Here is a 13037-nt window from a genome sequence, read left to right as displayed (position 1 = left end):
TGTAAGATGTTTATAGATCCCATGTTAACAATAATTTAGAAAATTGATGGCGGAATATAATGATAAATCAAACAATTCTTGTGAAAAATATAAACACCCATGGAATGTATATCATGTTTTTTAAAGATTTTCTCCACTATTGAAATTGGTTCTGGGAGATAGTATCATGTCCGGATCGGTTTCGGAGAGTACAGCATAAAATGACTTATTTTCACTATCAGAACACTAGATTCTGGAATAACTTTCTTTTTTGGTCATGTTGATATACCTGATTGAAACACCTATGTACTATATGTCAATTTGAGTTAGATGGTGCACCATTAGCTACAGTATCAAAATTGATTATTACAAAATTTAAAAATAGTAGTTATTGTTGAAATGTTATAGTTTACATGCACTACTGTATATACCAAACCAAAACTACCTAATATACTATTAATATAATATATATATATTGTATGACAAAATAAACTATAATAATAGTCATTAATGGAATATAATATTTACATGAAATAGCACACACCTATATACAGTCGATTCTCCCAAAATTTTCCTTTTTTTAACCACTAAAAACACATATGGAATACCAGAATTTCTGGAAAACCTGACATGTTAGGCCAGCCTAGGCATGTCCAGTATTGGGAGAATTGACTGTATACCTATTAAAATGGTAGAATATTATTAATTGCACAGAATTGAATAATAACAATGTCCTGACGATTGAGTTTGATTTAAAGGCCAGTATAGTGTTGGATAAAATACCAAAATGTAATGTATAAACATGGCACAAAACGGATAACTCTCCACTATATTATCTACATATTAATGTATCTAGACTGTACTAACACTCACATGAAAATACTTGGAGACTTGGTTATTATCTATAGTAATTTTATTTTATATGGATTTTAAAATATTGAATAGGCATGAAGAACATCAATGGCGTATCATTTGATATCAACAGTAATTTATAATTTTACTTCATTTTCAAGTCAATATCTTTATAGATATCTTAGAAAGGAATCCCCATCGACATTATTAATAATCATTTCTCCTTTTTTATGGGGGAAATAAAAAGAAATATGTTTTATTATGATTGGGTGCTTATTTGAAATACAGTCCCATGTGCCCCTTAAAACATCCTACATAATGCCAAGGTTGGGTATTCAAATGGACATTCATATGTGAGGTTAGTTTTTTTCATTGTAATAACAATTTTAGAATAAAAGCATTTAAAGCACAGCACCCTTGGATGTATGTTCGTTTCAGTGAACTCGAATTTCTTTCTGTTGTAAGTTGACATAAACTCACATTAAGCATTTTTAATGTATTTTTTAGTGGTTGTTTGATTTTTAAAAATCACATAATTTGTGCGTATATTTTGGAGATTAATGGGCTTTCACATATGTTTGATTAGGTAGCCCCAACAAAAGTTACACATTTCTTTGTTTGAACATCTGAGCTGAACATCTGACGGCAAACAGACTAGTCTTTTTTACGCTTCAATCATCCTCCTACACTTTCACTAGATCCACTTTCAATTTTAGCTAAAAATAACTGGTTAATGTTTCATTGTTTATCAATTCTTCAACCTTTTGTATATCAACCTCAAAATCCTTATTCGTTTCTGGAAAAGTTTTCAAATCATGTCCACACTGGTTTGTAGTATTATTCTGTTTTTCTTCACCCTGTTGTATACAATCAGCCTTGTCCACACCACAGCTAACTGAATTATTCACATCCTCTTCACAAGCAATACAATTTTTCTCTTTTTCTTCACAAACATTATCACTTTCCTCATTGTTTTCACAAACAATGTGATTGCTTCCTTCCTCCTTTGCATTCGTTTCTCCTTTCTTTAAACTAGCTCTTTGTATGTTCGCCTTATCTGTCTTTTCAACAGTTAGGCAATTTTCTTCATCTTGTTTACAAACCGCATTCGCCGCACCATTATGAGATGTCTCCATTTTATTCTTTAAACTATCTGATTGTTTTTCTAATTTGCATTGTTTTTCATTGTCATTACCCTGTTCTTGTTGAAATCTATGTTCTTGTATGGAAGCCAATGGATGCCTTTTATTTTTTATTTCTTTGGATTTAGTTTGATCATGCTTTCTTTCTTTGTCACAACTCGTTGTCAATTCTACCTTTGGTTTAATTTCATCAGTCTTATCATCGTCATTCATTTCTATGCCATCTTCACTCAGAAAATCCACATAATACCTCCGTAATCCATGCCTCTGTACTGGATTCTGAAATAAACGAAACAAAATTCTCAGAGTTGAATCGCTGAGCAGAAGGGATTGTAGCCATAACATAGGTACTGTACAGGCTTAATCCTCTTTTTAAGCTCTGTATACACTATCAAACTAGTTTGACAAAAAAAGTGTGATGTTCTCAAATACGGTAGTGATATGCCCAAATATGGTAGTGATATGACATCATCATGTCCATATATGGGCACATCACATTTCTTTGTCACATAAAGTTTGACAGAGAGACAGAGCTTTAACCATTTAGTTATAGTGGTATAACAATTCTTTTTAGATAAGAACTTAAAACTGCAGTGTATACATCTGGCTCATGTGCACTTTAAAGAACCCAGTGTATCTTTGGAGGAGTAGGGGTTACCCTGGTGTACTAGTCCATCTCAGCCCATGAACAAAGGGACAGTTGTTGTATGTGTTCAAGTCACAAGTTCATCACCCAAATTTACATTTATATTGTGGTTGTGTTCAGCAACTTTTTTCCAATAATGATGCTTTAAGGCCAATTTACACAGATGAGCGGTAACGGTAATAAAAATATAGAATCTATGTTATTCTTTATGACCATTTACGCAAAGTGGATACATCAAATGATAGATACACATAGATTCTACACAGGTAGGTAATACAATCCAAAAAGGTCTATATGACCTTATAAACCTATATTCCAGTCCCGACTCCAGTATTAATTATCTTAATTGATATTTTAAACAAACTCAGTGTGTTAGAAAAGAAACAAAACTATTTATTACAACTTACTTTCCCTGTAATGCGGATCAATTTTTGTTGCAGAAGGAAGAATTGTGTTTGTAATTTCTCATAACTGAAGAAAATAATATATAAAAAAACAATGATGTTAAAAATGAGACATTTTGCTTGCATTTATTCAAATGCTGTTGCATGTCTCTCAGTAAACATAATAACCATTAATGGTTTTCCAGAATAAAACCTGAATAATTAATTATTCAAATTCCAATTTTGCTAACATGCATATTTAATTTTTCGATTTGCGTCTATAATCACCAAATACATAAAACATATTGCAACTGTTATGTCTAATATTACATTATCTCTATTCCTTTGATTTTGTTCAGTGATTAGTTAAATTAAGCTATGTTTAACTGAAATCTATAATAAATTATGTAGTTTCAATTCAATATATATTGATTCAAATATTATAACAAATATAATCAATTTAAAAAAGAAAAATGTTAAAGTGATAATACAGTAATAAAACAAATTATATAAAAGAGAAGAATAAGATGAGAATATTTTAAAGAGAAAAAAATGTCCCCTTACACAAACAAAATATATTGGTTTTAACAGAGTGAAAATGTATAATGAAACTGTTCATTTTTATAATGATATGCTAATACCATGTATGAGTATTAGTCTCAGGGGTCTGTATATGAAATCAGGCAACAATTAGGGGGTAGGATTAAAGTTGGATTATAATCTTGAATTCAAGTTATAACAATTATAGCTCTCTCATACGACGACACGTGTAAACATTTCCAGGTCTCGAAAAGAAATGGTGAGGTATGTATGGGCATTGCTGCCAATGGTCACGGACGATGCCACTGACTTAGAGGGGAATACTAAGAATAAAGGCCTATGTTGGTTTATCCAGGTAAGCTATAGTGACGTAATAATAATCAAAGTTGTTTTCTTCATGAATATAGCCTAAACATTTAATATTCTATAACAATATTTCAGCCCACAAGTTAAACTAAACATTAGCCTGGGCCTAAATTAATTTTTTTAAATGTTTTAACAATATAAAATTGTTCCAAATAAAACAAACACAAATTTTAAGAGCTGGAACATGAAAGATGTGAAACATGGCCTCCTACATTTCAATCAGCAGTAGTGGAAAACTTTAACCTAAATTTCAATATCTAACGCCAGAATTTAACATGAGTAATATACAGTTGGTATTAAATAAATTGTGATAAAAATTCATATAATAAAAGAAGTATTGTTGAAACTAGTGTACATAAAGTAATCTACTGTACAATAAAATAAATTAAATGAAGCATAAATTCAAAACATTCTTCAGACTATTTTGCATTAATTCATTATTAAAGTGAAAATGGATTACAGATTACTACTTTCTAAAATTTATTGTGTAAATTAATATATATTTAAATGAAACTGTTTTTCTTTCACAAAGTAAATTGTAATATCTTTTCTTCAATTACTAAATGTTCTTATTAACAATAAGTGATTGATATTGAATTTGCATCTATCCACTCTACCATTTTCATATAAAGATACCATGGAACCATGTCAGGTCAAGTTCAATATTGAATATTAAAACGTGGCAGGCTATATCTTAACTAAAATTTTTTTTTTTTTTTTTTTATAAATTAACAAACATTATTTTTAATATACCTAGTGTGTAAACATTTATGACATAATTTCATTAAACATCCACACAGTACAACTCTTCTTAACAAAATATTTTCAATCTTCTATCAACTAAAAGTCGTAGTTAGTCATGTCTCGGGTCACATTCTATGGTCACTGTACAGATAGGCTACTACATCAGTACTTCTATGAATGGATGACTAGTTGGTGACAAGAACGCTAGTTGATCATACCCAGTACCGTTTTGATTTTACGATCATTCGGGAAACCACCTCACGATGAAACTGTTTTTCTTTCACAAAGTAAATTGTAATATCTTTTCTTCAATTACGAATGTTCTTATTAATAATAAGTGATTGATATTGAATGTGTATACAGTACTTTTTTTATACACATATATTTTATTGTATCGTGCAGTGTTTACAATTATTACCGTATTATTCACCATCTACAGAAGTATAAAGTTGGGAGGACTTAAAGGGACATTTCACTTCTACTGCAGTAACTACAGTATTTATACTCTTTATGCAATTTTTATTTTTTTTAGAGTAATCATACACACTGTTATTGTGCAGAAGAAAACTAACATTTATTGCAATAAAAAGAATTTTAGTTACTGAAGTAGCAGTAAAATCATTTTGAAATGAACCCTTCGAATCATGCCAATAGCTATGTAGACATCTTAAACAAGCCAGGCTTGCTAACTACATTAAAACTTGTCCACGAACGACAGCAAGAAGAAAAACTAGCAATAAATAGCGTACGACCTTTTTAAAATGGTGCCATTTATTAGAGAAAAACAAGTCTATTTTGACATGTTAGTAGTTTGTCTCCAGAATATTGTCTCTTTAATAAAGTACTTTAAATGGATACCATCAAGCACAATTGCTTAGATGTTAAATATCTAAAAGCAATTTACTGCAATTAACTGTTTCTTATGATCAATTATGGTTCATTTGTTTTTATATTCACTTTTAAATAATTTCCTACGCTGATGTACGTGGTTGCACTGTTGTAGCGATACTCTTGTTAATTATTATCGTATTTGCTCTAGTTTTACTTAAAAACTGTAATTTAACCACAATAAAACATTAAAGCTGAAAGGAGACAATTATCTTGTAAATTAATAATCATTTAAAGCTTAAGGAGTGAAGTACTTACAACCCTGGCACTAGGTCATGATTGAACCATTGACTTGGTCAGGATTAAACCCTGTACCAGGTCAGGATTGAACCCTGGATCAGGTCAGGATTGAACCTCGCACCAGGTCATGAATGAACCCTGGATCAGGTCAGGATTGAACCCTGCACCAGGTCAGGATTGAACCCTGGATCAGGTCAGGATTGAACCCTGCACCAGGTCAGGATTGAACCCTGGATCTGGTCAGTATTGAACAATGGACATTGGAATTAAAAAACAAGGACATTGGAATTAAAAAACAACCACAAGTACAGTACATTTATTCTAGACTCTGGTGATCTTGTCTCAAAAACCACAGAATTTGTACTGATGTCTAGGGTTAGGTTCTAGTCCAAGGGAAGCAGCTGTTACTGCACCAACAAGAAAGAAATAATGACGCTCATAGGTGGGATGGCACTCACTTGAGGGCGCAGTTCATGGATGATAACATTTATCCGATACTTTTAATAAAATTAAAGAATGAATCAGGAGTCATAGTGGAAATTTTGTTATAAAAAAAATTGTTTTGGTTGATTTTATAATTTATGATGTTTCCAAAATGGAACTGGTAAATACTGCTAAAGTATGTTTATAAGTTGATCATTTTTATTTCTCTGATTTTAAAAAACTAATTTAAAATGTGCACATAACAATAAGGACACAATAAGGTAGTAATCTCTATGGTGTAATAAATGCAAATGCTAATAGTGATATTAAATAGAAAGGTCATGATGTAACCTAGCCTCTTTTATGTTTGAATCATACAGTACCTTGCATTTCGTAATGCAGCTGACCATCGCTGGCATTCAGCATTGGAGTTCGTCACGAAAATATACTTTCGTTCACGATCATTCTGAAAGGCTAGGAGATAAAATACTTAATTATTGTTATGTCAACAGTATTTTACGAGGGTGGTCCATTCAGCCGAAGCTGATCATAAGGGACCATAATTTATAAAATAATTAAATAGAAGAAAGGCCACTCTTCAAGAAAAAAATCGATTTTACATAGTTTTTTTTTAAATTGTACTGCAGAATAAAGACACTCTAGCTGTCCCAAAAAAACTTAGTGATCATGTCAACATTATTCTATTGCAGTGTCAGTTACTGCAGTAAATGCATCTTTAATGCAAATAACGTTATACGAGTTTGGTTACTTACCAATTGAAAATGCAAAATTAGGTTTGACTTCCAGTAGAATACGAAATCGCTCCATCAAGAACGCACCAAGAAGCTTTAAAACAAACCAAAATTATTAGTTAATAGAAAATGTTGTTTAAACATGGCAGAGCTATGGTATTTTATCTTTTATAGTTAAACAAAGATTGAGATACAGTAGAACTCCTATTAAGGGGACACCTTAGGGAACCAGCGTACTAACACAGTGTCTTCTTAATACATGTGTCCTCTTAATAGGGGTTGGCCATAGTGTTAAAACATAATATTATCATTCGTTACAAAGGAACGTGTCTACTTAATAGAGGTATCCCAAAGGAGGAGTTATACTATATAATTTTAATAAACAGGGAGTTGAATAAACTGTTACATTTTGTGAAAACTCATCAATTTCAGAGCCACTTACTTAAAGGTTAAGATAAGAAAGTTAATAGTTTGTGATGTTATCACTAAAACAGCCAACTTTGACTTCATTATCTTAATGAGCCTCACCTGAGGATATGCTTTGACTTTAAGATTCAAGATCTGTATCAGAGATAATCGCCACTTCATCTCACTCAAAATGATTTACTAATTAAAAGTTTAAATTAACTTCAATACTCACTTCTCTAACTTTTCCTTCATCATTTATTCTGTAATAAAATAAAAAGTTTCCTTTTAACTTGAACCATCTTGACTTGTAGCCTAAAAAAAATTTTAAAAAATGATTATAATATTATACATCAATTTCTTTTTGAATTGTTGACCACTGTTCTCTACAATGGTGCCTGTTTATTTTAGTTGACTATTTGAAAAATTATGGAATGTATTTAAATACTGGATATTTAAAAATGGAAGTTTACTGATGTACTGTAGTTTATTATTTTCTACTGGCCTAGCTCACTGTAGCCACTAGAATAAGGCACATGGTTGATCACATCAATTGAAAAAGGGTAATTACACAGAGTTGACTCTGCTGATAGTAGTTAATGACACTTGGCCATGCGATAGCCCCACTGATAAAACAATATGAATGGATGGATGTCCATGCCTATAGAAAACCAGTTGACTGTGCTGATAGCCTACGCTTATCCTTATTTAATACAGAGTTTTATTTTCTAGAAATCTAGACAATAGAAATATTTCAAATCTCTTTAATGAACTACATTAAATGTCATTGTTATTGCAATCATTTCATTTCTCAATATAGAAGTTATTTTAGGTAATTCTTGAAAAAAATACCTATGAATTAATATAAAAATTACAAAGCAACTTAAAGCACAAAGTGTATCATAACAAGAGAATACATTAGTATCAATTACAAGGAACAGAAGAGGATGATTTCTCCATGGTAACTTGTACTATTGTCGTTTTGTGTCGGTTACATCTTTTAGCAAATTTATTTCTCTTGAATACACACTCGTTCTCGTTATAAAATCATTATAAAATAATGATAATTATCGAATAACATAAATTGCATTCATTATCTTTAATCTTTGTAGCATCTTAACTTTAATATCATTTTAATTTACCTACGGTGCCTCATTAAAATACTAAAAGAAAAATCAATGAAAACATAATGTTGAGAAATATTTTATTTCTACCTGTATGGTGGTTACAGTACTCACATCCTAATGTTCAGTTAGAGCTAGGTTAAAACTACAGTATACAAATAGTAAGATTTCTAAAATGTTATATTTTATAATCATTACAGATTTAGTTTGAGGAGTTAAAATTAAATATATATAAATTTTATCGGTTAAATACTTTAGAAGATGTACCTAATTAAACACCTCAATTTTCAAAATAAAATTTTATTTTTAATTACAAAAACAGCTGAGTAACAAATCACTGATAACTCTCTTGAGAAATTCATATAATTAAAATGGTATTGCAATTTAAATTATGGATCCAAGAATATAACTACTTACTGTAAACAAAATAGGAATACTAAAGTTAATATTTTATTCTCCTCTTATAAGGTCATGGAAATGGATTACATGATTCAGTCACTTGCGAAATTCGGCTCCGCAGTTCATCATCTTTCATGATTTTTTTTTTAGAAAGGATAGTGAAAATGAAAACAATATGCTGATATTTCCAATCTTGGTGTCCATAAAGAGGTTCTGACAAAAACTGTATTTTATGATTGTTAAAGTTGTAATATTGGTATTCTTCAATTTTAAGCAGCAAGGGGATCTGAAAGTTGTTATAATGTATACTGTAAGATTGTGATATCTAGTTCACTGCGTTTTATATAAAGCGCATGATAAATTTGACACTATTGTCTAATCCAAGCTCTGGTTAAGGCTTCAAAACCACAGCCACAATATCGACATTAGGTTCTACATTAGGCTGTCATAGAACTAGTCTTCTCAGATACAATGTACTTAAAACTAGAGGCGCTTTAAGAAACCAGTGTATCTTTTGGAAAGAGTAAAGGGCTACTATCTATTGGACAACTAGACACGATGAAATTGTACGTTGTAGTAATGCTAAAGTAGTCCATTATAATATTGATATGTAGTTTGATTGTAGACCAGTACAAATTTAACTAACGTTATTGTTATGTTTTCACTAGTCCATTATAAATTTGAATCTATTGTGAAGTGGTTACATAAATTAAGCGAAATATACTGAAGCAACATAATTATTTAAAGATGTATTGTCCCCCAAAATCATGAAAAATAAAGATTTTTAAAATCGGACTTTGAATAGGCCATTTTGCAGTTTTAATGAAGTTGTTCAATACGAATACGAATACGAATAGAACTTTATTGCAATCAAACGAAAGATTGAAGTTTAACAAAAGCGTTTCACTCAGAAAAATAAAATGCAATATACAAATATAAAAGACATTCAGAAATGTAGAACATACAATCAAAAAATTAAAACAAAATTACAATTAAAAATCACTTATTATAAAAACAATAAATATAAAATTCAAATTGTTAAAGACATAGGCCTGCAGGATAAAAATTTAAAAGTATTAAAAATGTTTACAAATTTAAAAAATGTTAAAAACATCAAAAATTTTCAATAATATTTACACACAAAGGTACGGAAGGTCGCGGAAACATAACACAAAATGTTTACCATTTTTGGAATAATCCGTGATTAATAATAAACGTTTTTGAACGGTTAGTTTTAACTCTAGGGATACAGAACTCACGGAGTCTTCTAAGATTATAAGCAGCAGAAGGAGCCTCCGGTAACAAATGATTCAATCTGTGACTGGGGTCTTTGATTTTAACAAAAAAATCCTTGCACAGTCGAACACGGCGGTCTTCTAAGGTAGAAAAACCAAGGAAGCTGCGGGCATCGGAATAAGTAGCATGCGGAAAAATACATTTAAAGGCCCTTCTCTGAATTTGTTCAAGTTGTTGATTCTGTTGCTTCGTAATATTTGATCCCCAAACTGGGGCCGCATATTCTAATATTGGTCTAATGATACTAGTATAAAATTGGACAAGTGCGGGGGCATCTAGGCCTGCCCTCCGCACCTGTTTGAGAAAGTACATTCTAGAATTACATTTACTAATCATTTGATCAATATGAGGTTGCCATGACAAATTATGAGAAATAATTACACCAAGAAGTTTAAATTCGTCAACACGTTCCAGATTACAATCTCCAACATGGAGTGGCTCAAAAGCAGTCTTTGACCTTTTACAACTAATTCTCATCTCTTTCGTTTTCTTAATATTAAGGTACATATTGTTATCCTTAGCCCACTGGACAGTTTCGTCAAGAGTGGTTTGGAGTACAGTTGCCCCATCGTTGCCGACGCGTTCATGGATGGAGGTGTCGTCCATGTATTTCATGCACGGCACCCCATCCAGAAGATCGTCGACAAAGATGATAAACAACATGGGCCCCAACCAGGATCCTTGGGGGATACCACCCTTAACAACTGTCCAAGGGGACAATTCATCGCCTAGTTTAACATGTTGTTTTCTATCACTTCCATAAGAAAAAAAACGGGGGAAAAAAATTATTTCACCTATAAAAAGACAAAATAAACAGTTAAATTACCCAAAAACTCATTGTTTTCCAAACAATTTGACCATTTTTTGCTTTAAATTACATTTTTCTCAGGTAAATAAATTTTTGTTCAGACCCAATTTTTTGTGAGAGTGAATAACTATTATGTGACATTAAAATAACATATTCCACAAAAAAATATTTTTTTAGGGGGACAATATATCTTTAATTATTATTTTGTTAAAATGTTGCTGAAATTGGGTACTTTATTTTTAATGGATTTGATAATCTGATTTGATAGCCAATCGAAAGCAAATGACTACTTTAATACTTTAATTACAAATCTGAATAATTTATCTTTTTCTGACACGAGAATTGTTTCTTTATTTTATTTTACACTTCAGGTAGCACACACTACATTCAAGGTTTTAAGGATCGGTTATTCCCTTTTGGATGCAAAGCCCTGATTTGACCAATCACAACGCGAAGTGTAACTGAACTTTTGCTTCTGATTAGTCAACTCACTTACATTGCGTCTAAGCTTAAAGGATAGTATAAAGCATCCAAACTTTCAGTAATATTTCAAACCTTCTTTAAATCATAATACTCGTAAAATTACACAATAAAATGCTAATTGTAATGTGAAAGAGTGTATTTGCAATTTACATTCTGTTAAAATATTTAAAAAATGCAAATATACTTTCATTTAAATTCATTCTGTTATTAAACCTAGTTCTGTTGTTGAAGCTTATTTTAATTTTACAGTTTCTACCTTGAGAGGCACATTTTTCAAGAAAGTGGGGAGGGGTTGGAGTGCAATAACATTAATAATATTCTGTCAAAAATAGAGATCAAAAATTAGTATCTAGATGTCAAAAGGAAAGCGAGACTATCACTTGCAGGTGTCATGGATTTATACAATTCAATATATAATATGCCACTGGATGCAAATTTACCAAGAAATGGTTTCTACATTTGCTCAGCGGAGAAGAATAGACTAAGTATGTAGTGTTATGATGTGTAGAATCGGTCATTTACAAATATTATTTATTGCTACAAATGACAGTTTTGCAAAAAGTATATCATCGACCTGGTGAGAAGCAGATGTTTATATGCCACTCACTAAGCAGCGCTTAATATCTTCCTAATTTCATAATATTTTGCTTTGTGAAGTAACAGAATAAAGCTTATTAATATAGTGCTTACATCTTCCATTCTCGCTGGTGGAAGATTAAGAAATAATTTATCATGATCACTGAATTGACAGAATTTTACAAAATAATAAAAACATTGAAACAACATGTTGATGTGATAGTATACTGTATAATATCTTGATAAACATCTTTTCACTGTGTGCGTATTCTTAACTTCGTTTAATACGCCGGTTTCAACTTTCAGCCTATATACCAGGCTAGGTTTTGGGATGTACACAGTAGACAGCATCATCCTGGTCCGTTCATCGTAGTTTACTAATAACCCAAGATTATAGTAGGCCTAGCTTACTAGGCCTAAAAATAGGTTGTGATTATGGTCGAAATACGCTTTAAATTCGTGGAGTCAATTAAAGGACAGACAAACCTTGTATTTGATCTCTTATTCTGCTAGCTTGGGTTTTGAACTGCAAAACACCATCCAAATCTGGAGGAAGTTTTGCAAGTTCTAAAAGCTCTCCTTCGCAGAATCTCATGTTTTTAAACCTCGTCTAAAAAAAAAACATAAACACGGAAGTAAAACGGGAAAAAATCTATTGTCGGCCCTCTACAGGCTGACTGGGTTTGACAACTTACCTATTGTAAAATTTAGTAGCCTATCATGTAGGGCGTGGACAATGGGTCCGTATTTTACTAACCATATTATATCCTCGTTTATTAATAGCGAGAAAGTCATGTAATAGGCCTGTACTAAGGTATTTTTTAATGATCTAGCGGAGTCGAGTCACCCTGGAACAACCCTTTTGCATATTGAGAAAGCTATTTAATTGAAAATACCACAAAAGGTGTCAATATAATAATGAGGTGTAATTAATTTTAGCTCAATATAATTATTAAATGCAATAATCTGTGAAACATCTGACAGATGTGAA

The 13037-nt window shown here is 31.3% G+C and overlaps 1 protein-coding gene across 1 annotated transcript; it reads right to left on the bottom strand.

The window, feature by feature from the left end:
* Nucleotides 1-874: 874 nt before the first annotated feature.
* On the bottom strand, nt 875-12644 carry LOC144844847 (uncharacterized). Its single transcript, XM_078701942.1, has 6 exons — nt 12533-12644; nt 7596-7675; nt 6977-7049; nt 6587-6677; nt 3027-3090; nt 875-2252 (listed from the first exon to the last, which is right to left on the bottom strand). The coding sequence occupies exons 1-6, from the start codon at nt 12639-12641 to the stop codon at nt 1548-1550; spliced, it is 1122 nt and encodes a 373-aa protein (XP_078558068.1). The 5' UTR covers nt 12642-12644; the 3' UTR covers nt 875-1547.
* Nucleotides 12645-13037: the final 393 nt, after the last annotated feature.

Source organism: Antedon bifida, chromosome 6 (assembly GCF_963402885.1).
Source record: "Antedon bifida chromosome 6, ecAntBifi1.1, whole genome shotgun sequence".
NCBI lineage: Eukaryota > Metazoa > Echinodermata > Crinoidea > Comatulida > Antedonidae > Antedon > Antedon bifida.
The sequence above is the reverse complement of the archived record's forward strand: the minus strand, read 5'-3'. Positions and strand labels throughout refer to the sequence as shown.

Excerpts from the sequence above, each read along its gene's own strand:
- LOC144844847 (XM_078701942.1), bottom strand. The coding sequence starts at position 12,641 with ATGAGATTCTGCGAAGGAGAGCTTTTAGAACTTGCAAAACTTCCTCCA. Across the intron at positions 7,050-7,595 it reads ATGAAGGAAAAGTTAGAGAA|CTTCTTGGTGCGTTCTTGAT; the intron begins GTGAGTATTGAA and ends TTTGTTTTAAAG. Across the intron at positions 2,253-3,026 it reads TGATCCGCATTACAGGGAAA|AATCCAGTACAGAGGCATGG; the intron begins GTAAGTTGTAAT and ends CGTTTATTTCAG.